Source organism: Hylobates moloch, unplaced genomic scaffold, assembly GCF_009828535.3.
Source record: "Hylobates moloch isolate HMO894 unplaced genomic scaffold, HMol_V3 SCAFFOLD_5, whole genome shotgun sequence".
NCBI classification, from domain to species: Eukaryota; Metazoa; Chordata; class Mammalia; order Primates; family Hylobatidae; genus Hylobates; species Hylobates moloch.
In genome coordinates, this window is record NW_026652280.1 from 119,707,674 (window position 1) to 119,734,407 (window position 26,734).

General features: G+C 37.7%; 1 protein-coding gene across 2 annotated transcripts in view; it reads left to right on the top strand.

Moving 5' to 3' along the window:
• VAV3 (vav guanine nucleotide exchange factor 3) overlaps positions 1 to 26,734 on the top strand; it is a 417,957-nt gene that overhangs the window by 287,081 nt on the left and 104,142 nt on the right. For both annotated transcript variants that reach the window (XM_032155203.1, XM_032155201.2), the window contains exons 18-19: positions 14,506 to 14,531; positions 19,388 to 19,433. In XM_032155203.1, the coding sequence (XP_032011094.1) occupies positions 14,506 to 14,531; positions 19,388 to 19,433 (72 nt within the window). The remainder of the gene's footprint in view (positions 1 to 14,505; positions 14,532 to 19,387; positions 19,434 to 26,734) is intronic.

A 26,734-nucleotide genomic window follows, 5' to 3' on the forward strand; every position in this document is an offset into this window, starting at 1 on the left:
GCTTTTGTTTATTCATTTTGTAAATTAGACAATTATTATGAAGATCCAGTGAGATAATGTTGATTCTTACCACAGTACCTGAGCAAAGTGAGAACTTATGATTTTAATCTAAGGTGATATAGTGAAAAGTCAGGTTGTTTTTTTTTTTTTTTTGAAAGACGTGGGCTTATTTAGTATTTTTGTTGTTTTCACGATCTGGAGTACGTGTGGATGGGAAAGTTAATGAGCACCAAACTTTAAAATAATACGCAAGTGTGGCATTAAAAGGACATAAAATTTTTTAACTTTTAGGTTATAAAAGTCAATAGGAAATCATTGAAAATTCCTAGTCTAGTCAAATAGAAGAGTCATATATTCCCAGTGTCTGTTCCTAGGTAATTATTTCAATGTACTCTGTCCTTACGTAAGTCATTTTGTCTATGGCAGTAAAATCTACGAGCTCTGAAGTCTTGGTCTGTTTGAATCCTAGCTTCACAATTTACTCCCTTGGTGACTTTGAACTCCATTTACTTACCCTTTGTAAGTATTAGTTTCTTCCCTTATGCTATGGTTTGGCTCTGTGTGCCCACCCAAATCTCATCCTGAATTGTAACCCCCACGTGTCAAGGGAGGGGCCAGGCAGGAGGGGATTGGATCACGGGGTTTCCTCCACGCTGTTCTCATGACAGTGAGTGAGTTCTCCTGAGAACTGATGGTTTTATAAGGCAGTATTTCTTGTTCTTGCTCTCTCTCTCACTTGCCACCATGTAAGATGTACCTGCTTCACCTTCTGCCATGATTGTAAGTTTCCTGAGGCCTCCCCAGCCATGTGGAACTGTGAGCAAATTAAACCTCTTTTCTTTATAAATTCCCCAGTCTCAGGTATTACATTATAGCAGTGGGAGGATGGACTAATACAGTAAATTGGTACCCAGAGTGGGGGGCACTGCTATAAAGATACTTGAAAATGTGGAAGCGACTTTGGAACTGGGCAATGGATAGAGATTGGAACAGTTTGGAGGGCTCAGAAGAAGACAGGAAGATGTGGGAAAGTTTGGAACTTCCTAGAGACTTGTTGAATGGTTTTGACCAAAATGCTGATAATGGTGTGGACAATGAAGTTCGGGCTGAGGTGGTCTCAAATGGAGATGAGGAACTTGTTGGGAATTGGAGTAAAGGTCACTCTTGCTGTGTTTTAGTAAAGAGACTGGTGGCATTGTGCCCCGCCCTAGAGATCTGTGGAACTTTGAACTTGAGAGAGATGATTTGAAATTGGAACTTATGTTTAAAAGAGAAGTAGAGCATAAAAGTTTGGAAAATTTGCAGCCTGATGATGCGATAGAAAAGAAAAACCCATTTTCTGGGGAGAATTTCAAGCTTGCTGCAGAAATTTGCATAAATAATGGGGAGCTAAATGTTAATTGCCAAGACAATGGGGAAAATGTCTCCAGGGCATGTCAGAGATCTTCAGGGCAGCCCCTTCCATCATGGACCTGGCGTCCTAGGAGAGAGAAATGGTTTTGTGGACTGGATCAAGGGCCCCACTGCTGTGTGCAGCTTAAGGATTTGATGCCCTGTGTTCCCAGCTGCTCCAGCCATGGCGAAAAGGGGCCAATGTAGAGCTCAGGTCGTTGCTTCAGAGGGTGCAAGCCCCAGGCCTTTGCAGCTTCCATGTGGTGTTGGACCTGTGGATGCACAAAAGTCAAGAGTTGAGGTTTAGGTATCCATCTAACAAAGATCTAATAACCAGAGTCTACAAGGCACTTAAACAAATTTACAAGAAAGAAACAAACAACCCCATTAAAAAGTGGGCAAAGGACATGAACAGACACCTCTCAAAAGAAGACATTTATGCAGCTAACACATATATGAAAAAAAAGCTCAACATGATCATTAGAGAAATGCAAATCAAAACCACAGTAAGATACCATCTCACACTATTCAGAATGGCAATTATTAAAAAGTCAAGAAACAACAGATGCTGGTGAGGCGGTGGAGAAATAGGAATGCTTTTATACTGTTGGTGGGAATGTAAATTAGTTCATCCATTGTGGAAGACAGTGTGGCAATCCCTCAAAGACCTAGAACCAGAAATACCAATTGACTCAGCAATCCCATTACTAGGCATATACCCAGAGGAATAGAAATCATTCTACTATAAAGATACATGCATGCGTATGTTCACTGCAGCACTATTCACAATGGCAAAGGCATGGAATTAGCCCAAATGCCCGTTAGTGATAGACTGGATAAAGAAAATGTGGTACATATATCATAGAATACCATGCTGACATAAAGAGGAATGAGATCATGTCCTTTACAGGGACATGGACGGAACTGGAAGCCATTATCCTCAGCAAACTAATGCAGGAACAGAAAACCAAACACCACATGTTCTCACTCATAAGTGGGAGCTGAACAAAGAGAACACATGGACACAGGGAGGGGAACAACACACACTGGGGTCTGTCAGCAGGGTGGGAGAAAGGAGAGCATCAGGAAAAATAGCTAATGCATGCTGCGCTTAGTTCTTAGGTGATGCATTGATAGGTGCAGCAAACCACCATGGCACACATTTACCTATGTAACAAACCTGCACATCCTGCACATGTACCCTGGAACTTAAAATAAAAAATAAATAAAACTTTAAAAAATGCTCATTGCTCATGGCCACTTGTCTTCAGGCCATAAGGAAGATGAAAATTGACTGCATAGACCATGAAACAATGTTCAATCACTTTGGCTTTTGTAAGCTCACCTTTTTAAGAATACTTACTGACAAAATTTGATTTAAAAAAAAAGGATTCTTATCTCTAGAGTCTTCCTAGCCATTTAACTCAGCTTTGGCATGCTGCCTTGCCAACAACTCACTTGCACTTATAATTTAATTGTAGTGACATAGACAGCAGATTTTCAAAGAACTGTAGGTGGATTTTCAAATTCCTCAGCCCCATAACCTTTGGTATGTGATCATCCTGGCCCACCTTCACCAAGAATCCTATCAAGTCAGTTTAGCCAGAATCCCCCTTATATGTGATGTTTCCTCTCAGTAATTTTCCATCCATTGACCTCACCCTCCTCCTTGGCTATAAATCTCCACTTGTCCATGCTGTATTTGAAATTGAACCTGGATTTCTTTCTCCTTTGCAATTGTTCCTGAATAAAATATGTTATCACAACTTAAAAAAAAAAGAAAGAATCGAGCTTTGGGAAGCTCTGCTTAGATTTCAGAGGATATATGGAAATGTCTGGATGTCCAGGCAGCGGTCTCCTGCAGGGTCAGGGCCCTCATGGAGAATCTCTGCTAGGGCAGTGCAGAAGGGAAATGTGGGGTTGGAGCTCCCACAAAGAGTCCCCACTGCCACTGCCTAGTGGAGCTGTGAGAAGAGGGCCACAGTCCTCCAGATTCCACAATGGTAGATCCACCCACAGTTTGCACTGTGTGCCTGGAAAACCCGCAGACACTCATTGCCAGCCCGTGAGAGCAGCCAGGAGGGGGGCTGTACCCTGCAACACCATACGGGCAGAGCTGCCCAAGACCCTGGGCACCTACCTCTTGCATTGGTGTGACCTGGATATGAGACATGGAGTCAGAGGTAACTGCCCTGCTGGATTTCAGACTTGCATGGGGCCTGTAGGCCCTTTGTTTTGATTAATTTCTCCCATTTGGAACAGGTGTATTTATACAGTGCCGGTACCCCCATTGTATCTTGGGAGGAACTAACTTATTTTTTATTTTACTGGCTCAGTTGGAAAGGACTTGCCTTGTCTCAGATGAGACTTTGAACTGTGGACTTTTGAGTTAATGCTGAAATTAGTTAAGACTTTGGGGGACTGTTGGGAAGGCATGATTGTGTTTTGCCTATGAGGATGTGAGTTTTGGGAGGGGCCAGGGGCAGAATGATATCGTTTGGCTCTGTGTCTGCACCCAAATCTCATCTCGAATTGTAATCCGCATAATCCCTACATATCAAGGGAGGGAGGCAATTGGATCATGGGGGCATTTTCCTCATGCTGTTCTCATGATAGTGAGTGAGTTCTCAGGAGATCTGATGGTTTTATAAGGCAGTTTTCCCTGCTCTGGCTTGCTCTCTTGCCTGCCTCCATGTAAGACTTGCCTCTTTTGCCTTCTGCCATGATTGTAAGTTTCCTGAGGCCTCCCCAGCCATGTTAAACTGTGAGTCAATTAAACGTCTTTTCTTTATGAATAACCCAGTCTCAGGTATTTCTTTCTGGCAGTGTGAGAATGGACTAACACCTTATAAAATAGGGCCAATAATAGCACTTAGATTTTAAAATATTTTTAAACAAATACCCCTATTTAGTGCCAGGTACTGTTCTCAGTACAGCTGCTCCTCCATTAATGATGGGGTTATGTCCTGATTAAGCCATTGTAAGTGGAAACTATCGTAAGTCAAAACCGCATTCAATGCACCTAACCTATTGTACATTATAGTTTTGCTTATCCTACTTTAAACATGCTCACAGTACTTGAAATACAGTTGGGCAAAAATCATCTGGCAACACAGTACACTGTATTGTTTGCTTCCCCTTGTGATTTTGTGGCTGACTGGTAGCTGTGGCTAGCTGCTGCTGCCCAGCATCATGAGAGAGTCTCATTGGGCATGTTGCTAGCCCAGGAAAATATCAAAATTCAAATATTAGAGTCTAGTTTCTACTGAATGCATGTGACTTTCATACCGTTGTACAGTGGAAAAATCATAAATGAACCATCCAAAATTGGGGACCATTTGTACTTTACCACTGTTAACTCATTTACTCCTATATAAATTCTGTGAAGTTGGTATTATTGATATACTTATCTTACAGATGAGAAACCAAGGCACAGAAAAATATGCAATCTGTCTAAGTTGCTTATTCAATACAACCAATATTCAAATCCAGGCAGGCCAGCGCCTAAGTTTGTTCTTACCACTGGGCTCTGCTACCAGTTATGTGAATGAGCTGTGATGATGATATGTCAGATATGTCAAAAGCCCAGTACTGAATCCTAGTGAGTAATCATGTGCTTGCCTTTCTCGGTGAAAGGGAGTGATTTTCTAATGGTTTTTTAGGCAGAACACTTTAATTAAATTAGTAAGTACCCTATGTTTTTAGGTTTGAATGTTCTGTAGTGCTGCGAGAAGACATGCATCCCTGGGGACCATACCTACCTTCTTCCCATGGAAACTCTCAAGACCGGACGGACTTGAGACACAGTCAGTTCTAGGGCCTCTTATTTTAAGATGAAGAAACAAGGTCATAAATATATGAAAATAAGATAACTAAGAATAATACTGTTAGTGCCCTGCAGATTGTAGATAATGCTTACTAAGATATCCTCAATAAAAAAGTAGCATCATTCTCTGAACTTTGTTATGTAATTCATTACAAAGCAGGAAAATGTTTTTATTAAAACCTCTGGCTAAATTTGCTTTTTGGAGTTTGTAACATATTCTCTTGCTCTTCTGATTCTTTTCCCTGTTTTGCGTATTTCCGTTGACCTCCATTCCCCTTCTGTTTTATACATCGGTGCCCTTTCTCTCCCTCTCCTTCTTTTAAGTTCTTTCCTGCTCAAGATTTTGAGAGACCAGTAACACCGAATGCTTGTAGTTCATTAGCGGTATGAAATGCTAAGAACTTGCCTAGGAGGCTTCCTTTTTTTACTATCAGATTGGGGTTTGCTGGGTAGCCCTTATAAGGGGCAGTGTCTTCAGGGGGAAGAAGAATCTCTGTATCACTCCATCAGTAGCCTGTACCTTCTGAAAGCTGGAAGCCATGGCATCTTCTCCTCACACTCATTCCTTCTCACCCTGGTATAGGTGGTAACTGTGGGTAGAGTGTGAGTTTGAGCTTGGTAGGTCTGATGTGAGTGTGGTAAAGTAGGTACTATTTTGAAGTCTTGGGCAAGCTAGACTTTATGAGCTGATTCTCAGCTTCTCAAGCTCAACATTGACTTAAGTCTTGTGTGATCCTTTGTTTGGGCATCCAGGAATAATTGCTTGCTGCAGTTCAGTAATATAGTTTTTCATGACTGGCATAGGGTTTGGGGGAAATGCGGTTGTAGGGGAGGGCAGGAAAAGGGATAAGATATATCCAGGGGATGGAGACATAGTTTACTTGAATAGGGCTTTTGCATGGAGAAGAGTACGATATGATATCAACAGAACTTGACTTTGAGGGAAATCATTTCAACAGCCAAATTGAAAGCAAGTGAGCACTACTGACTTAAGACAAACTCAAATGTTTACATAAATCAGACTCCCCCATAATATTAAATCATAGGCGGTTTGAAATTCACCCATACTTTACAGAGCTTTATAGCAATAATGTTTAACACAGTCTAACCATACTGTCAAGCGACAAAAAGAGATCCTGATTGGATCAGTGTGGGTCAGGAGTCTACTTGTGATCCAGAAAGCTGTGACTAGTAGGAGTTGTTATAAACATTGGATAGCTGGCGTGAAAGGCAATTCCAAAAAGGGGAGTAGGCAGAGGTTGGTTAATGGATACGGAAGTACACCCAGATGGGAAGAAAAAGTTATAATGTCCTATAGCACTATAGGCTGACTATAATTAGCAACAATTTATTGTATATTTTCAAATAGCTGGGAGAGCAGATTTTGAATATTCCCAACACAAAGAAATGATAAATGTTTGAGGTGATAGATATGCTAATTATCTTGATTTGGTTGTAACACTTTGTATACATATATCGAAATATCACACGGTACCCCATAAATATGTGTAATACTGTTGGTTCCCTGCAGATTGTAGATAATGCTTACTTATACAGATATCATTGATTAAAAAGTAGCATCATTCTCTAAACTTTGTTATGTACTTGATTACAAAGCAGGACAAAAAATTTTAAAACCTCTGGATTTGAATGTGTCAATTAAAAATAATAAAAGAGAAAATTTAAGAGGGGGAGCATGCTATCTTTATTCAACATCAGACTTGTTTATAGAAAGGGATAGTCAAGTGGAGAAGAGGCACTAGTTGTACAAAATGACAGGGTAACTCAGGGGCTCAATGAGAGGTAGATAATCTTTTACTCTACGTTTTAGCAGGCAGATCCATAGGACATCACATTTAGGCCTTACCTTACTTGACCTTTCTCTTTCATTTAACACTGCTAATCATCCTCCTTGATGCTATCCATCACAATGCATCATGCCCCCATGCCATCTTTTGGAAATCTGATTGACTTTCCTGGCTTAGCTACAACCCACACCCCAGGTAGATAAAGGTCTATCTGTGCATAAGACTTCTCTCCTGAAGTATGGATTTTAAATTTCCATCTTCTCCTTACGTATCCTCTCCCATGCGTCTTGCAGTGACCTCAAATGTCTCATAACTAAAATCAACCTCATTAGTCCTTACCACAAACTTCCCTCTCCTATGCCTTGTCTTAGTTAAAGGCCCACCATCCAAACACTCACACAGACCTGGGTGTCAGCCTCTTCCTCATCATTATTCCCTTTCCTGTTCTTCTTAGCTCTCCTCCTAAGTCTCTCTAGAATGCATTGATAATGGTGTTGATATACAAGAAAATCTCATTGTCTCTTGCTTGAACAACTCAAAAGTTTCCTCCCTGCTCTTAATCTTATTCTTATATAATTTATAAAATTATCTTCATTAGAATTAAGTCTGATGGTTTCACTCTTTCACATACTGTACTTTACATTTCTTACAGAATAATGTCCAAACTTTCCAATATGGCCTACAAAGCTCTGAGTAATTTGTACAGCCCATTTTTTACCACTTCCTCCCATCCTCCAACCTATAACACAACTCTCTTTAACTACTCACAGTTCTCCAACCACTTTTTTTATGTCTGTGTATCTACATGTATTTTTTTTTCTATTTTACTGTCTTTCCTTCTCTTTTCTGTTTAGTAAACTTAATGTTCATTTTTAAAAACTCAATGCAAATGTTGCCCCCACTTTGAAAACCTTTTCTGACACTCCTAATGCCTGGGCTTTATTAGTCTGTCCGTACTCTGTGCTCCCCCTGACATCATATGTTTACTTTTATCACATTTATTATAATTGACTCTATGTTCATCTCTTCAATTAGACTGCAGGCCTCTCAATGATAGAAGCCATGCCTAATTGGTGTTTTGACCTCAAGGAAGTAGTGGGGAATGGTTGAGTGAGTGAATGGATCAACAAATGGACAGACAAATGAGTACCACTGTAGTGCAGCAGGGCTTCTGGGCCCTGAGGATCACTATAATCTTAGAATCAGAAACAGAAGAGTGTGGGGGATTGTACAGTTTTGGTTCCACCTTCGTAGAGACTAGAGCTTGACTAGATTGTGGAAAAGGGGAATAAAAACCTTACCTGAGTCCCCTGGCTGGTACTTTATGAATGAAAGATAGAAAATTAGGTAGACCTTTCAGATTCCTTTCTGGTATTTTGCAAGGAAAGGCTCATGGCCTAAGCATCGATTGTTAGGCCTTTGAGAGGAGACACCTGGGTTAGGTTAATAAGCAGCAAGAAAATGAAGCAATTCACAGAACGCCTGATGACAAAAATGCCTCCCTTTCTGAAAAAGTCTACTCCCTGATCCAGTCAATCCAATTGTTAGAGTTCTCACTTGGCTCTTACTATTTTCTCTCCCTGAAACATGCTCCCTTTTCTCTGAACAGTTCCAAGGACCACCCTTTCATGACTTTCTGTCCAAACTCTTTGCCAATCATTAACCGTACCTTGACCATCCAATGGTAGCCTGAATTAAATTGTTCTCTAATTATTTCTATATAGGCTTTATGCATTTGCCAAGGTTAGGCTGTTTTGTGGTAACTAACAAACCCCCAGGTCCCATTGGCTTTAAGATATAAAAGTTTATTTCTCACACATGCACTGTTTACTGTGGGTTCAGTGGCTCTTCAGAGTAGCTCCCTTCTAATCAGGGAACCCAGATCAGTTTGATCTTGTGACTTTGCCAACTTGACACATGGGTTCTAGGGTTGCTGATTTACAGACCCATAGCCTAGAGGCAAGCAGTGCCATTTTTTATCAAGTCCATTGGCTAAAACTAGTCACATGGCTTCAACCTAACTACAAGGGAAGCTGGGCAGTGTAATGAAACACATGGACTATTTGGTGTCTGTCTCTACCCCTGTTAGATTATATGCTCCTTTGCTGTTCGGAATATGTTTCTCATCTTTTGTGTCCACCCCTTAGTACCAAGTTCAGAGGAGTGGCACTTAATATCAAGTTGCTGTTGCTTTTTCCCGTAATAGGACTATTTCGATGAGAATGTAATTTTTAGTGGTGTTATAGGATGTGACTAAATATTATTAAGCATTTGAAGTATCTCTTAACACTTCTTTTTGTACAAGTTAGCCCTTTTTGGATGTTGTCTTCCTTGGGTTGGAAAACTTTTTATATTTCATGCTCTATATCCCTTAAATTTATCTAGTCTTCATTCACCCTGGAAATGATAATTACTTGACAAAAATGCAGTGTATTTCTGAATGAAGCACCTCATTTGTATTAATATATGATTATGACAGATTATTAACTCAAGTACATTTGAAGTATGAAAAAAAGATGTGTTAAGTTTATTTTGTTAATAAGACAAACCATGCAACTTGGAAACAAATTTGAATGTTGGATGATTAGTTTATGTCTTAACACTTGAGGATTTGCATGGATATAAAGGGCAGGCAGTTCCACTCTCCTTTTCCCTGAACTTGAGTTGACTTCTTCACATTCACTATGGCAACCTCAATGATCAACACATACAGGAGCTCTGAAGTGCATGCCAAAACTTTCCAACCTTAATAATGAATAGGTATGAACTCCACTATGCAAGCTTCTCTGAACAAGTCACTGCAAAGCTAATGTAATTTTAGGGTGTTGTTTCCTTCTCACAGTACATCACCACGAAGGTCTAATCCCAGACAGCAACCTTTGTGGACATTTGCTTTCCCCCCACTATACTACATGACTAAGCCCCTTTGGTCCCCCGTTCTTACTCTGACATTGACCAATATAGCTTGCTTTGCATCCTCTCAGTTTAAACAAAGTAACATTGGAAAGCAAATATTGCTGGAGCAAACGACTTTGGTATAATGCATCTTTTCCTTTAGTGAGAATGCAAGCCTCAGCTGCCCTAATATTTAACTGAAGCAGATCCCCATTTGCTTATCTGTTTAATTGCACTTTTATCTAGGCCAGCTGCTGCTCCTGCTGCTGCCATAGCCACTCCTAATTGGAAGGACGTTGCTGTGGTATCCTAGTGGTTTAAAACTGAGAGACTGCTACCTAGAACCTGCACCCACATTGGTATCTGAACCGGGCTCCTTTATAAATCATATTGTATATTTTAGCATAAAAGATAAGCTTTCAGGATACAATTTTATTTCAGCCTTCTACTGCTAGGCATTTTATCACATACTTTTATGTGAACTGAAGATTGATCATTGATTTCATAACCAAAAATGACTTTAGTTCTGCATAATATTACTTAAAACTCATAAAGACAGTTTTATACTTGAGTAGTTATTATTCCTTCCATCAGTTTGGGTCAGTTTAATGGTACATTAATAATTATTAATGTGAATTGGAATCTATTATATGGTTGTATTCCTATTAGAGCCCCCAAAAAGACTTGAAATCAAAGCTTCTTTCTAAGTATTATTTATAGTTTAAAGTTTGCTTTATTTTCTTTTTAAAACATTGCTGTATATCTGAGTAGTGAACATAACATTTGTGAAAGTGAACTTTCTCGAAAATTTGATCAGTCGAACCGTTTTTTAGTTGTAATGTCTCACAGAAATAGCACTTTAGTCATGATGATAGGGTACCTTCAAAAACTGTACTGGTAATTAGTTTTCTGTGGCCCCTGTTGAGACAGGTGGTCTTACTGGACATTGATTTGTTTAGTCTGAATAGAACTTCAGATAAGATACAAAGCAAATTGTGCAATAATGTATGAATTGAGAGCCACTTATATTGAAAAACAAAATAGGACTGAATTTTATATTTAAACAAGTGAAAATTGTTTAAATATTCACTTGAAATTTAAAGCTTTCTTAAAAATTGTTTCTCTTGCACCAATAATGCACATTGAGCTCTGTGCTGGCATTGAAGATGGAGTTCTACAAAGGCTCCAAGCACCTCAGTAACACCACTTCTCAGAATTATATGAAGCCAGTTGGGACAGGATGAAAGAATGCAAGGTATAAACTCCTTGAGGGCCCATGAGTCACCATCTAGAAAGGTTCTTGAAGGGGAAGAACGTTTTATAGTTTATCAATAGGAACCTGAGAAGTAGGCTGCAGGGTAAATATAAGTTGAGGATTAAAAACTTTTGGAAACTTGAAGAATTGAATTACAATCCTAAGAAAGTTCCCAGGAGAAAAAGAGAGACACAGAAAGAGAGACTTTTTCATCCCATCTCAACCAGCAGCCAACCTTTCTTCTAGGTCAGAGTACAGCCAAAATAGATTTGATGATAATCAGCCCTAATTATCTCAGCTCTATTGCAGAACTAAGGCATTAACAGAGTTTTCTAGAGATCCAAGTGCCCACCATAGTAGTTTCAGGTGGATACCCAAAGGAAGTAAAAATGGGGTTGCAGGCTTCAAAACTTAGAGAAACTTTTCCATAGAATACTTCATACAAAAAGGTTTCTTATTCCATTTTTCCAGCCAGAATGAAGCTTTACTTTGAAAAATATATGTATTTTCAGTGTTGCAGTTGGGTTTTCCTTTCTCTCCTTACTATTATTTTAGTGTCAGTGAATAGGCTATTGCATTAGTGTGGGTATGACAGTTTAGATTGTGTTTATAAGGGAGGCAGTCTGTTTAATGGTATAGCCACTGTCACAGGCACAAAAGCATAAATACAGGAGCCTGGCTAAGAATTTCTGAACTCAGCAGATTCTAAGAGTTACTGATACTCCTTTGGCTTTTGCCTTATTCTTAGAAAATTTACAGAATCCTACCATGAAACATGATTAAATAAAAACAGACTTCCAGGAGCTGCTATTTATGTGGTACACTCAGCATGATCAGATCAGAGTGCAAACAGCTCTATGCCGTATCCATAAATGCAGCAGGCCTCTCCTTGGCAGAGGGTGAATGTGGTGGCCATTAGGACAGGAAGGGATGGCAAGGAGAAAGGCAGAGGGGAAGCCCTACTAAAGGACTCATGCCCTTGGAGTTGCATCCAGCACAAAGCCCTTTTTCAATTTTTCCTATCTGGGTTACACAGAGGAGGCTTTGTGTAGAGCATTTCTTAAAGCACCCAATCAGAAATATGAGGAAAGTTGCTTCTCTTGATGAGACACCAGAGGAAGAAAGCAGGAGACAATGACAAGGGAGGAAGTAAAGGAGGGATAGCTGAGTAAGGTAGACAGCTGAGTCTAGTTTGTTCCCAATGTTGTACCAGTCTCATCAGTGCTGTGTCTGGGTCTCACAGCCTCTGGTGTTCTATGATGGATCCTCACTTATGCCAAGAGCTGGCCGCCTGGCAGCCAAACCCTGCACAAGATATGAAGAGCCTGTAAATGCAGGACTTCTGTTCCTGGATCTGCTCCTCTGAGGAAGAGGTGCAACTGTCTCCGTAGATACTTGACCACCATAAATACCATTGTTTCCTCTTTCTGGGGGTCACTCAGAGAACCCTCATGGAACATGGTGTGACAACTACTGACTCACGGGGTTATCATAGGTTTTATGCAACGAACAATACATTTAAAGTATGTTGTAAAAGACTTACTTAGCAAGGACCTAAAAACACTCCTATGGGAAGAATCAGAAAAAAATAATTATTTTTGAATTGAAATTCAGGTGCACACTCATTTATGAACACTGAACCCAAAAGAGCTGAGGTTTCCCCGATTTTGGAGCTCGTGTAGAAAGCTTTCCTCAGTCTTGTTGGATAGAAAACTTAAACTGCTGCCACTGTTTAGTGCTTCCTGCAGTTTATGACTCTCAGTTCGGGCTCTAACTCACCAGTAGGGGAATAGGGATATTCTGGTATATATAGGTCTTTCTGGGCAAACCAGTGAAGCAAGTCTCACAGCTGTTCTGTTAAGAACCTAAGTTCCCCTAACCTGGGTTCTAAGCCTGGGCCAGCCAAATGGCACTTTTGTAGAACCTCTTCCCAAACCAGCGCTCTTGGGTGATCTTTCTTCTGAAACATTATGTGTTTCCAATAGGGAGGAAAAGAAGAAATGAAGTAACTTTTTGTCCAGGAATACTCCTTTGTAAAGGTTGATTTCAGGGCTAGCAAAGATGCCTTCATAGAAGGCAGTTATTTGTGAAAGCCAAGGTGATAGGGTTTGAAATTGACAAAGGGATGAGGACTTAGCTTTTCTTCTGAAGGTGACTTTCTGCCCATGGATCTTCCATTTCTATTAATCAGAAGTATTCCTTGAAAAAAGAAAAAAAAAAGAAAAAAAAAAAGCTAGAGAGAAAAGAAAAAACGAACCAACCTCCTGTTCCATGCCCCAGGCAATCTTCTTGTGTAAAGCAATCTGTGGCAGCTAGTCAGGTGTCCTGGCAGGAGTTTTCCCCTTTCAATTCTGGCTGGGAGCTTCTTAGAATCTCTTAAAGAAACATCCTACAGAGCTCCCACTTAGGCCTGCTCTTTCTCTCCTGATGTCTCTCTGTGACATCTTTTCAGATGCTTCTTTAGAGGATCATTTTGGATGGGGACAGTATAGGCCTGGGCTTATGATGATGAGGGATTTCCTGTCTGGAGAAGTTAGAACATGTATAAGTGCTCCTGGGTATGGGGAAGGGAGGCAAAGACGCTGCCCACCAGTTTTCCAAGTGCTGTGTGCGCCCTTATCCCCAGAACAATCCTTTGCTCTTCTACCATAGCGCGCATTTGAAGATCTCAGGGCCCTTATAACTGTTAGGCATTTACAGGGACTGAAATGTAATGAAGGAATTGTTCTTCCTATTTCTGGAGGTAAACTAAATATGAAAAGAAAATTAGCATTAAAATCAATCCTGACTCAGTTTCAAATTCCATCTTTAAATCAAACTGTATTTCTCCCAAAATTAAAAATAAAAGTTATAGCCACTTAACAAAAAGCAATTCACACGAAATGTTGTACTGTGTATAATTTGCAATGGTTACAAATAGTCAATGCGGTACCTTTGTAGGCTTAGTGTTTTTAGATTCTTAAAACGAGATATGTTGAAAGAAAGGTTGCATTTAGCTTTCTCTCATGCATATAAATGTAGTGTAAGCCCCTGTTTTAAGGAGCTTTATGTGGTAGAACTGACATTGCTTAATAAACAATGGAAAAAAGTTAAGCATAACCTAGAAGTCATTTAAAACTGTGAGTCACTTTCCTGACAAGCCAATAGGGTAAGAGAACCAAGGCTGCAAAATAATTACTAGCCCAGCCTGAGGGACGGCGGAAATACATTACAGGTATCAGTTAAGAAAACAAAGCAGTGGTGTTTTACCACTCTGCAGAGAAAGCTAAGGTTGCTAACCAAACAAAATAACTTTACACTGACAATGCCAATTTTTACATTTCTTTCAGAACAAGGGACACTCAAACCACCAGAGGTAAGATTAACATTTTAAATATTTTTTATAATCTTTGCATTTCAAGTTGTTTGCTAACTTAACCAGGCTTGAGCTTTTACACTGTTAAATGTGCCTTTAAAAATAAATAGAAATAAACAGAAACAGAGGGAACAACCAAGTGATTGTGAACAAAATGCAAAAGTTAAATCCAAGGAATTTTCACAGTCACTGTCTGAAGGTCTTAGGTAGAGAAAAAATGTGAATGTTTAATCAAAGACTGTGTATGAAATGGGACTGGAAGTACAGAGGGAAGGGTGGCCCTTATCGCCAGAAGTTGGTAGATGCGTCCCCTGTCATGAAATGTTGTGTCACTGCCCGACATTTGCCAAATTACTGAAATTCCGTAGAATTAGTGCAAATTCTAACGTTGTTCATCTAAGATTATGGTTCCATGTTTCTAGTACTTTTCCATTAGAGCAGAAAGATGATGATTATCACGTCCTATTGATCAAATCAAGATCTGGTAACATTTCCTTTTGGTTTAACACAGTCTCCTAATGGCTTAGAAGTATGTAATCCATGTTACCTCTCAGAATAAAGTTACTTAAAAAAAAAAAAAGGTTATTTAAAAAAATACAAAAGATGATGGGATATGTAGGAAGTAAATAGCAAGTTGCCCATCATGAAATACTTTCCTGTTGAAAATACTGTCAATGGTGTTGTTTGATGTTGTTTATATAGAGTTCCCCAAAGTTACAAAATTTCAGACAGAAAAGATTTTAATGGTTCCCAGACAATCATTGCGTTGGCTTTCAACCAAAAATAACAGATTTCTTACCTGTCTGCCCCTCCCACAAATGGCCATAGCGAAACATTTTTAGAAATCATAGAACAATAAAATACAAACTATATGTTATTAGTTATATGAACTAAAAGTACAGTAATCTGAAAATTTCAAAATAATAATGATGAAAATTATGATTTGTAAATTAACATCTAACGCTTAAAACCTCTCTTTAAAAGTGATATTAGTATGTTTTTAATCTAACATCTAGTAAAAATAAGAAAAAGTACAGCAAAATATAAGAGGTGCTTGTCTCTACTTTTTGCATAAGTACATAATTTGAACATACAGGATATCAAGAGCGTGATATAAAGAGGCTCATATGCACCTAAATCAGTGCATCTGTTGATTATATTTTAAAACCTAAAGTCTAGACCAAAGAATGCATAACAAGGTGATTTTTTTTAATAGGCCATATGAGTTTCTTTAGAGCTAAAATAAATTAACCAAAGAGTTCCTTTAGTGTTTCATTGACAGGTAAGATTTTTCATTAGGGCTGTCAGGATTCTTCCAGCAGTGCCAAGGATCTTGCAAAGCAGCCTTCTTTCACTTTCTCCTGCTATTATTATATTATTGAGACAGAAACCTTGTAGAGTTCTGAACTTTAACTCAGTGTTACTTAACACTTATCCTTTTAGATATATGTATTATTTTTTCCAGGGAAGATGGTTTCATTTTATTTTAATTAAGTAATGCGAAGTGGGTGTACTTACAGAAAGAAAATATGCCAATAAGAAGTGGGTAATAATTTTCATGTGATACTAAATAATTCTCACAGGCACTTTTATACTTTTTAAATTACACGTAAGCCTATGATGCAAGAAATTAATTTTCACATTGATTTTTAAAAATATATAACATCAGTTTTTTAGTGACTTGTTTCACTCTTCAATATAACTTTTATTTACTGTGTGACTGTACTAAAAATCTCTATTTTGTGTGGATGGAGGATTATAGTAAGCTCTGAGGCTAGTCAATCCATTTGGAAACTTGAGTTTGTTTTAAGGGAGCAATATAGCAAACTAATATTAAGAAGCAGCTCTCACCCTATACCAGGTGTGTTCACTCTCCAAGGCAAATGATTGTATGCTGCTCAGGAATCTTCTCATAAGTAAATAGTGAAGCACTTTTGTAATTTGTAAGCTCTGTGATTTTTATTTTTTCTCCTCTCTTGAAGACCTTTCTCTCCATGTACCAGTTTATAGGCCTCCTCTGCTTCCCTTTCAATAGTTATGATTGTGAATTTTTTATTTTTAATTTTGCACTTTATTTGCGAGGTAGGTCAGTTTTCACTAGTCACAGGATCCGTGGGGCATCCATAACCATACCTGGGCTGTTCATCTCACATCCCATTCTGGAGTGGACCTTCAGAAAGCTCCTCTGGCTCCAAGAAGCAAGTTTATCATTGCATACCTATTTAGCTACATTAAATCCATTTTTTTTTTAGAGGGAAAGAAAGGTAAGGTAATGGTAATGAGGCAAGAAATAACTGCCAAGTGCTTATAGAATTGAGTTTGTTTGGTTCCTGCCCCCCCACCCCCACCCCCACCTCCCCAGCCCACCACTGTTAGGTAGATCAAAGGAGACTGAGAAGGTCGTGGAGACTGATTCTCATGGTGGTGTGAGGCTGTAACTGAGAGCTCCAGGGGTGGCTACTAGATGTGCCCTCTCCTCCTTTCCCTTCTCTTCCTGCTGGGGACAAGGGCCTGTCCAGCTCCGTCATAGACTTTTGAGAATATAGACTGGGGAGGGGAGTATAGGCATAGAGATGACAGAATGACAAATGAAATTTGCACTTTAAAATTGTTCAAAATATCTGCTAAACATCTCCAGGTTTTTCAATATAAAATACTTTTTAGGTTCTTTTAAAGTATAAAAAAATCTTAGCCTCTCCAAATGCAGTTGGTTTAGGGAGGTGAAAATTTCTCCTATGTTTATTTTCTAAATACACCAGTTCATAGTTTATTCCACTGCACACCCTTCCTGTAGGAAAGTTTCTGTTTTCAGAGTGACTGATTTTCAGTGGATTTTCAGGAGGAAGAACCTGAAGTGTAAGTAGTAAGGCACCAAAAGAGTAGAAGAATTACTTTGTGTGAATTTAAACATTTAAAATAACAAAAAGCTAATAATCTATCACTTATTAATCCTTACCATGTGGCTGTAACTGCGCCAAGCATTGAAGATAAATTAACTCATTTAATTCTCACTGCAAAACCTATGAAGTTGGTGCTAGTATTATCTCCATTTTATAGATGAGAAAACAGGCACAGAGATATAAACTTAACTGTTTGTGTTCAAACTGAATTTGAACTTAGGGAGTATTATTCTAGAATCCATTCTCTTAATACTTGCAATGTGTAGCCTATTTCAATTCTAAATTCAAGGTGTAAGAACACAGAGTTGCTCTTGAAGTCAGTGTCCCCTTTTCACATTTTAAGTTTATAGTTCCTACATGGGACTAATTTAGGCATTCCAGGAATCAAACCAAAGAGTTAAATTCATTTTTTTTGGCTTCCTAGTACTTTGATAGTAGTAGGTATAAAATCAGTAGAAAGACAGCTTCTATTGTGCATTAAGATGATGGGATATGTAGGAGGTAAATAGCAAGTTGCCCATCATTAAATAATTTCCTGTTGAAAATACTGTCAATTGTGTTGTTCGATGTTGTTTATATAGAGTTCCTCTAAATTATAAAATTTCAGACAGAAAATAATTTTTCTTTAAATTAGTGTTCTTTCATATTATCAGACATGAGTCTGTAACTCATTATGCTTCCAATTTTTGTGCCTTGGCTACCAACAAATCTAGAGCAAAATTTTCCTTTCACTCACAATGACTCTTGTTATAGCTTTTCTAGTGCAGCTATCCATCTTGCTCGACATAGCTTCAATGCTGATTTTAATGATCCTAGCAGTCTTTTACAAATCCATGTTGAAAGTAGTTGGAGTAAAAACCAAAGTTACATTTTAAAAATTTCTGCAATTTGCTTTTACCTGAGAACCCTGCGAGTCTGCTGGATATGACTTTGAGGCCCTTAGGAAGGCTGGAAAAAAACCTCATTTCATCCATTTAACTTGTGAATGAAAACAACAGAAAGAACCCTGAGAGAAATCCATGGCTAATGTGTGCTTAGCACAGCCAAGTGTGCTCTGAATGAAACCAAGTCTTCACACACAGATACAAACCCCAACACATAAAAAGAAAATTGCTTTTGTGAAAATCTAGATTGTATGATAGTCATAGACTCAGCATTTCATCCAGTTGCATAATAAAGAAGTGAAATCAAGCCCTTCTTAATTAGTGAGATTACTGTAGTTATTAGGTGGGAATGAGTTTAATGCTTTAGAAATAAAATATGTAACCATGCATTTTCATAGATTTAAAATCTCTTGTTTTGTATTTCATCTGTAATTTTTGTAATGCAAAGTTGTTTTCTTACAGATTCATTTTCTATAATAAGAATTCATTTTTATGATTCACAAGCTGCATGTCTGTTTCGTTTTTTAAAGTGTTCAGATACAACTGGTCTATAATTAAAACACTATTCTCATTTAAGTGTTGGCTAAAATCAGAGCTTCAGATCTTTGTTTTGAGGTTGTATACCTTCTTCAGTCTGGTCTGTGAGGCCCCATAAATAGCTGAGTTAGAGTTTTAGGAGATCAGTTTAAGGCTATTGCTCATATGTCTTGGCTGGGAACATATTCTAACCAAGATGGCTGCTGGGCTTTGTTCTGTCCATCGTCACTATGACTTAATAAATTGAGTCCCAATATTTGGAGTTGGCAACCAAAAAGATTTTTTTTTCTTACTGTTATAAGTTACCAACAACTTATCAAGTGTAATGATATACAAGTGGAAGGCTTACTAGAAAAACAAAAAGGTTAAATTATAAAACAAACTTTAAAACCATATTCTGATCAAATTTAGTCATACTTTTAACTGGAAAATGTGCAACATTCATTTGCTTTCCAAAGTGCCAGTAGTAATATAATTTAATAGTGCAAAATTACCAACACATATTTATTTTGCTTTGTTTTACTTTTCTGCACAGAAACGAACCAATGGACTGCGAAGAACTCCTAAACAGGTGGATCCAGGTGTGTTTCTGATTAAACCTTCCATAATCATGGCTTCCGCTAAGTGCTTATGAAAGTAAATGGGAGTTGCTGTGGAAAGTCAGGCATATTGTTGGCCTTTGTTCCTCATAATTTGGTGTATAATGTGTGACCAGGAGGTCACGGTCTAACGTGTAAATCATTCACACGAGTAACTACCAGCAACCACCAGCATTGCACTCTTTCCACAGTCAGCAGTTGAGCTGGTTATTTGCTTACTGAACAGCCTCAGGGTGCCTGGTTAATGCTCACATATCCAGCACCCTCCCTGTGTTCCTTTGTAAATCTAATAAGAAAACCAACCAGCTAGCTGGCACTTAAAAACTACTGTTTTCTAAGTAAGTAGGGGAGAGCATAAACCAGACAACTGGTACCCACCCCCCATCTGAGAAAATTTCTTAATTCTATATCCATGCTATTTTATAATAGCAGCATGTTTTTTGGGGACTTTGTGACAAGTTTCCTCTCCGGAGACCAATTATTTGTCTGCAGAAAACGTTCAGTTGTTTTCTATTTAGCATTGTGAGATTTGCCCTGTCATTATGTTAGTATAATTATTTTTCATCCATTATGCAATGCCTTCCTTCCACAGTTTAATTACCAAAGATTTTTTATGTATGTGATCCTTTTGTTGTGAGTAAAAGGTGTTCACAGTTAAAGGATTCCAAATACATGAACTTGATGATAAACCAAGGAGAACATGAAAAATAGAGTAGCTTTGCTGGAAAATAATCTGGACTATGTGTTTCATTTTGTTTTCCCATCCTAAGTGGTATTCACCTAGTTGTAAAGTTTAGTTTTCAAAGCATTATAGTTTATAACTGAAACCACACCCATGATAGCCTTGCTAGTTTATGAGCTATTTAAGATTTATAGGAGCTTTGTTGCCTCTGGCTAGAAATTGCTTCACTGGTGTCCTGAGACTAGTTTAAATCTTTTAACTACAGAACAAATTTGAAGCCATTAAAAAAACAGGGGTTCTGGTTTACTTTTTAATAGTTCTGACTTTCCCAAGAGAATATCCTTTGCAGAGGACTCCCTGCAATAATATTTAGAAGTGACTTTCTCTGTTATTTTCAGTAGGAGTATATGACTGTGAACATAATATTTTTGTCTTATTTTGTGTGAGTTATAATATCGCTGTTTCAGAAAAATTACTTAACCTTTATAAATGTTATTTTTTAATGTATTTTTTCTTTCTTCTCCCCTCAGGGAAATGCATTTTTATATTTGTAGTGTGTCAATAGGAACATATTTGACTCAACCATTTATAGCCAAAATTTTCTAGAATCCCTTACATTATTTAGATTAGTAAATTCACAGATTATAAATATGGCAAAGTAGAACAACAATAAAACAAATTTATACTCCCTTATCCTAAAGGTGATGGCTTTGTATAGGTACAGTTTTTTTGTTTTGTTTTTCTATTTGTCCAAAGACTTTAGAACTTCATGAAGAATAAACTTACAAGAGAAGTGCTGTTGTATGTTATGTTTGTAAGAACATACGTGGCTGGGTGCGGTGGCTCACGCCTATAATCCCAGCACTTTGGGAGGCCGAGGCAGGCGGATCATGAGGTCAGGAGATGGAGACCATCCTGGCTAACACGGTGAAACCCTGTCTCTACTAAAAATACAAACAAACAAACAAAAAAATAGCGGAGGGTGATGGCTGGTGCCTGTAGTCCCAGCTACTTGGGAGGCTGAGGCAGGAGAATGGCATGAACCCAGGAGGCGGAACTTGCAGTGAGCCGAGATCGCGCCACTGCACTCCAGCCTGGAGACAAAGCGAGACTCCGTCTCAAAAAAAAAAAAAAAAAAAAAAATTTTCCATTACGTATAATAAATGTATATGAGTGTATTTTTCCGTTTTCCATAGTTTTGGAAATAAAAAAACCAAACACTTGATGATCTTGCCTGTTGAAGCTGCTGATATAGTAAGCCTATTTCTTCCCACAGCTGTCTTTTGATTTAGGCTTGACTTATGTATTTAAAGTTTCTTGACTTTTGGATCTCTGCCTCTTTCTGCTGGTTAGTTGCAAAGCTTCTTTGTTCAAAGTTAACCCTTGCTTGATGACCAGCGTGCCTTGATCCTCATGTGGCTATTGTTTAGAGATTTTCAGACAAAATGTTTACACAAGGGATCAGTAAAGTTGAGTCTGTGTAGACAAACTGCTTCCACAATGCATTATTTGCTGTTAGTATTTCTACCATGGAAGTTCCTCTGTTTTTTTATCCTATAGTTAATTTACTTAACATCTCCAAGTGCCAATACATGACTTTGCAGGGCCTCACTTAAAGTAGGTTATAAAAGCAACTGATTAAAGAGTTTAGGAGGCCAGGTGTAACCACTTCACCAGGTCCAAATTTCAGAGCCATGTTCAAAGGTATATTATATATATTCTCTATGGCCCTTTTGCGTTGGAAAGGAACTTAATGCATAGTCCAATGGGTAGTAGGTGCTTAATAAATGCTACGTGAATTAATAAGTGATGATACAGTTTTTATGTATGCATTGACATTCTTTTTAAATTCCTCCTGCTGATATACTAATGAAACACAGCATAGTCTAGTGGTGGGAAGCATGGCTCTGAGCCATGTTGCCGGAGCTTGGGACTGGCCTTAGCTGTTTACTTGCTGTTTGAACTTCGGCAGTTTCCCTCCTCTCTCTGTGCCATAGTTTCCTCATTTGTAAAAGGAAATTAATAAGAGGACCTACCTTACGTTGTTGTTGTGAGCATTACGTGAGCTAATATATGTAGGCCAGGCATGGTGGCTCATTCCTGTAATCCTAGCACTTTGGGAGGCCAAGTGGGAGGATCACTTGAAGTCAGGAGCTTGGGACTCTGGTGAGCTGTGATGGCACCACTACATTCCAGCCTGGGTGACAGAGCAAGACCTTATCTCAAGAAACAAAAGAGCAAGTAAAGTACTTTCAGAGGTGCCCAGTATATAGTAAATGTTAAGTATAGCAATTACTATATTAACTAGTTTATATTAGAGCATGTTCTTTAATATTGGACATTTTGTCATGTGAAGGAGAATAATATTAAACAGACCCTGAATTTTATGTTGAATTTCTGTTGAAATAAGAAGCTACATAATCACAGCCATTTTCAGATTTGTTGTTATTCCCCCTTAATCTAATGACTTTCATGATCTTTTGCTTATCTTTACCAATAAACATAGTCAACTGTGATAGTTGAGAGTTTTTTTTTGGTGAAATTATTAGTGTTTGTTATTGTAATGAAGAAGCAAAGAAAAACTCCCAATATTGAAAACATATATTGTGGGGTTTATTCAAATCCAAGAAAGGGTGAACTGTAGGTTTGCATTGTAGCTTGTTAGCACATTTAAATCATTCACTCCTAATTCATAATTGTGATTAATCTTTATAGACAGTATTTGCAAATGGCTTTGCTCTTTATTTTTTATTGTCTTCTATTGTGTGCTAATAAAAGTATCAACTTATAATCTTGACTGCTTTTATAAATATAGTAATGTATTAGATGCAAATTCTGGTAGCTCTTTTGGATTTCTTAAATATAGCAGGGAATTTTCATCAGTTTGTACTTTTCTTCCTAAGACAGATGTTGGTATCAGGAAAATAACACTTGTAGCAGACGTATCAATTATTTCAGGAACGTGGAGGTGCTAGGCCTTTTTCAAGAACATGAGATCATAAATCTCAAGAAAATCTGAGCACTGGTGTAATATTTTTCACCTAAAGTGGCACACAAGGTCAAAGTTACCAATTAAATTTTAATACTGAGCTTTAAAAATTTCCTTCTGTCTCAGTGTAGGAGATACAAGATTTATTTCAGTTTGCATATGGCAAATCTGTATACCAGGGCATGTATTCTTTTCACTGGGTCCATGTTTTTAGATTATTGCAGAATTGTCTTATATATGTGAAACTCATAGCATCCTGCATTTAAGCCTACAGTCACTAGCTTTTAAACACTTCAGGCCATCATTCTGTGTTGTGCTGCCTTGAGATTATGTGGAGTAGATGGGAAATGTTTAAATAGCTTACACCCTTTCTGATCTTAAGTTATTCTTGTGCTTTGTGATAACCTTGAATAATAAATGAATAGATAATGATTAAATTGATAAGAGTCCTTTCTGACAACTCTTGTTTCTCAGATGCTCATTGTTAGACTGTTGATTACAAAGAGATGCATGTGGCTTAGAAAAACTGTCTTTTCTTATTCACCAAGGAGATGTCTTACTGTTTTGTAGCAGAGACATCTTCAAAGATTGTCACTTCCTCTTTCAGGTGGATAGGATTGACATATAACGCCATTCTCATTTGTTATTGTATGAAGAAAGGAATCTAAGAAATCTTTCTTTCATTACCAATTTCATTTCTTATCTGACATTAAGCACAGGATTGTCATTAATTATAAAACATGACCCCTTTCCGTAAATAATTTATATTCTTCCTAGGAAAGGAATAGATACAGACACAAAGTTCTGATTGCATAAATGCATGTATATAAATGTACATATAAATTTTTAAAATATTATATACTATTACGCAGATCTATTACTATATAGCAGTGTCTTAAAAACAATTAGTGCGGCCGGGCGCGGTGGCTCACGCTTGTAATCCCAGCACTTTGGGAGGCCGAGGCGGGTGGATCACGAGGTCAGGAGATCGAGACCACGGTGAAACCCCGTCTCTACTAAAAATACAAAAAAAATTAGCCGGGCGAGGTGGCGGGCGCCTGTAGTCCCAGCTACTCGGAGAGGCTGAGGCAGGAGAATGGCGTGAACCCGGGAGGCGGAGCTTGCAATGAGCCGAGATCGCGCCACTGCACTCCAGCCTGGGCGACAGAGCGAGACTCCGTCTCAAAAGAAAACAAAAACAAAAACAAAAACAAAAAACAGTGAATCGTTTAATAAACATATAAAAAGGTCTAGGATTACACAATACATACAAGAAAGCAAAACAAATTGGGAAACACAAATGTCTCAAATTGCTTTTAAGCTGGGTTACATATAAATGTTTTCATTTATATAAATAAAAATTTTTATACTGGCTTATTGCATTGAATTACAATTTAATACTATTGTTTTTAGTGTTTTAATTTCAAAGGATTGTGAAATTTATTCCAAGTCTAAACAGAATTGTTGATTTCTTTTAGATTTGCTTTTAAATGTAATATCAATGTGTTCAATAAATAAATTTTATATTTTTGTTTCCAAATAGAAAACATTGAGAAAAATAACAACACAGTGTTTTTAAATGCACTTATCTAAAAATACATTTTATCTCTTTTCTTTTTTATGAGGGAGACAAGTGCATATTCCTGAAGGTTTTAGTAAATGAGTTTTTGTCTATAATAGATAGTAAAGTTTCTATAGATTAGAATATTTCCATATTAATCAGTCAAACCTGCTTCTGTCTTTTCTGTCACCTCCAGAACTAATTTCTCATCAAATATAAATCCTAATCTAAATATTGGGAGCATAATTGTAAATGTGTAAAAATATATTTCACATTGAAAGAAATGAACTTGAAAAAAGTGGGACAGTAAACCCAGTGATTAAGATTCATTGCAGAGAAATGAGAAATCCAAGCTGTGAACAAATGCTGAGGAGCATGCTCTGGTTTTTAAAATAGCTGACTTTTTTTCAAGCTTCTATTAAACCATGGACAATAAGACTAGTTTTGCACTAGGACAGTTGATCTTCTTGTAATCATTTTTAGGACTACCTTTCTGATTCCCTTTTCCGTCATAACAGAGTTCTGAAATGAGCACCACAGCCCCTTGCTCGCATCTTTCTTGGTTGGAGGAGGATTTATTTCTCCCCTTCAAGGCTCATTCCGAGTTCACAAAGGATCACTACTGCTGTTGTCTGGCAGGTCTGTGCATGCCTTGCCAAGCCGTCTTTTATACTGGTCAGGCACCTTCAGAATCAGAACAAAGGTGAGGTGAATATCTGGAGATGTGCATGGGGGTGCTTTTAGATGGAAAATATTCATCAGTAATATGACTACTGAAATAACAGAATGTTTGAATTATATTTAGAATGTACTCTGGGCCATTTATGCACTTCTAACAATTTCTATTATTGTAGTAGTTATGTTTTAGAAGATAAAGTATGTATCTATTAAATATTTAGAAGAAAATCCTGAAAAAGAAGTAATGAACCTAGTGAGCTACTTCGAACATTTATCATCAATAAACTGTTCCCTACTTAGAACATCAGATATGGAGTGGACTTCCTTTGCCATATCTATGGTCATTCTGATTGAATACCATTCCATTTCAGGAAAAGAAGGATATGCCGTATAATGCTAAGTAGATAAAGAAAATTCAGTAATTTCTTATGGGCCAGCAACCTCTGAGAGGCAGATAATTTTGTTTCAGCACTTAGGTCTGAAGTAACTTAAATGAAAGGAACCAACTGGGTCAAAACATATTGACTTTCTATAACAATATTTGATGCAAATGATATCCAATTGATTTTGGGAGAGGACATTGATAAAGTAATTCTTAATATAATTTATGATCTTATTTATGCTACAGTTCTATGTACAAATAGCAAGATTATTATCAAATTAACTAGAACCCTGGAGTGCTATTTGTGGAATTTTTGTCAGAATGACTCGTATTGGCAATTAGTTATCTTTCAGCATATTCAAATCAAGTTGATTTCTAAATTTTTAATTTGAATGAAAATAAAAGCTTATGTTAGGTTCTTATAGTTGTTTTTATGGATCATTTTTCTTTTGAGGCTCATTCATTTTCTTCTATATAGGTATTAGAAATATGTAGAAGTTCCTCTGCCTTTGAGGAACTTGGAATTTTACTGGAGACTTAAGACATACAAACATAACGTGTCAAAGTAATATTGTATAGTACATGATGAACTACCAAAGTGTGTCATATAGGTTATGAATGATCTGGTTGGCTGTGAAGGCAGATGAGGGAGAATTTTTTGCAAACTGAAGGACACAGGACAGGGAAACAAAATATCTAAACTAGACATCAGTAAAAGTAAATTTACTAGAACTACCTATGTTTAAATGAAGTTATCAGTCTGTTCCTAGGTTTGAGTCAGTTCAATTATATACCAACCAATATGCTTTTGATTACCAAGTGACAAAAACCCATTTCAAACTAGCTTAGGGAAAAAAAAAAATGAGAGTTTCCTGACTTAGGTAACTGGGAATTCCAAAGCATTTTGGCTTCAGGCAGAGATGGATCCAGGGACTCAACTGATATTATTAGGGTTCAATTTCTCTTTGTGTCTTAGTTCTCCTTTCTCTTC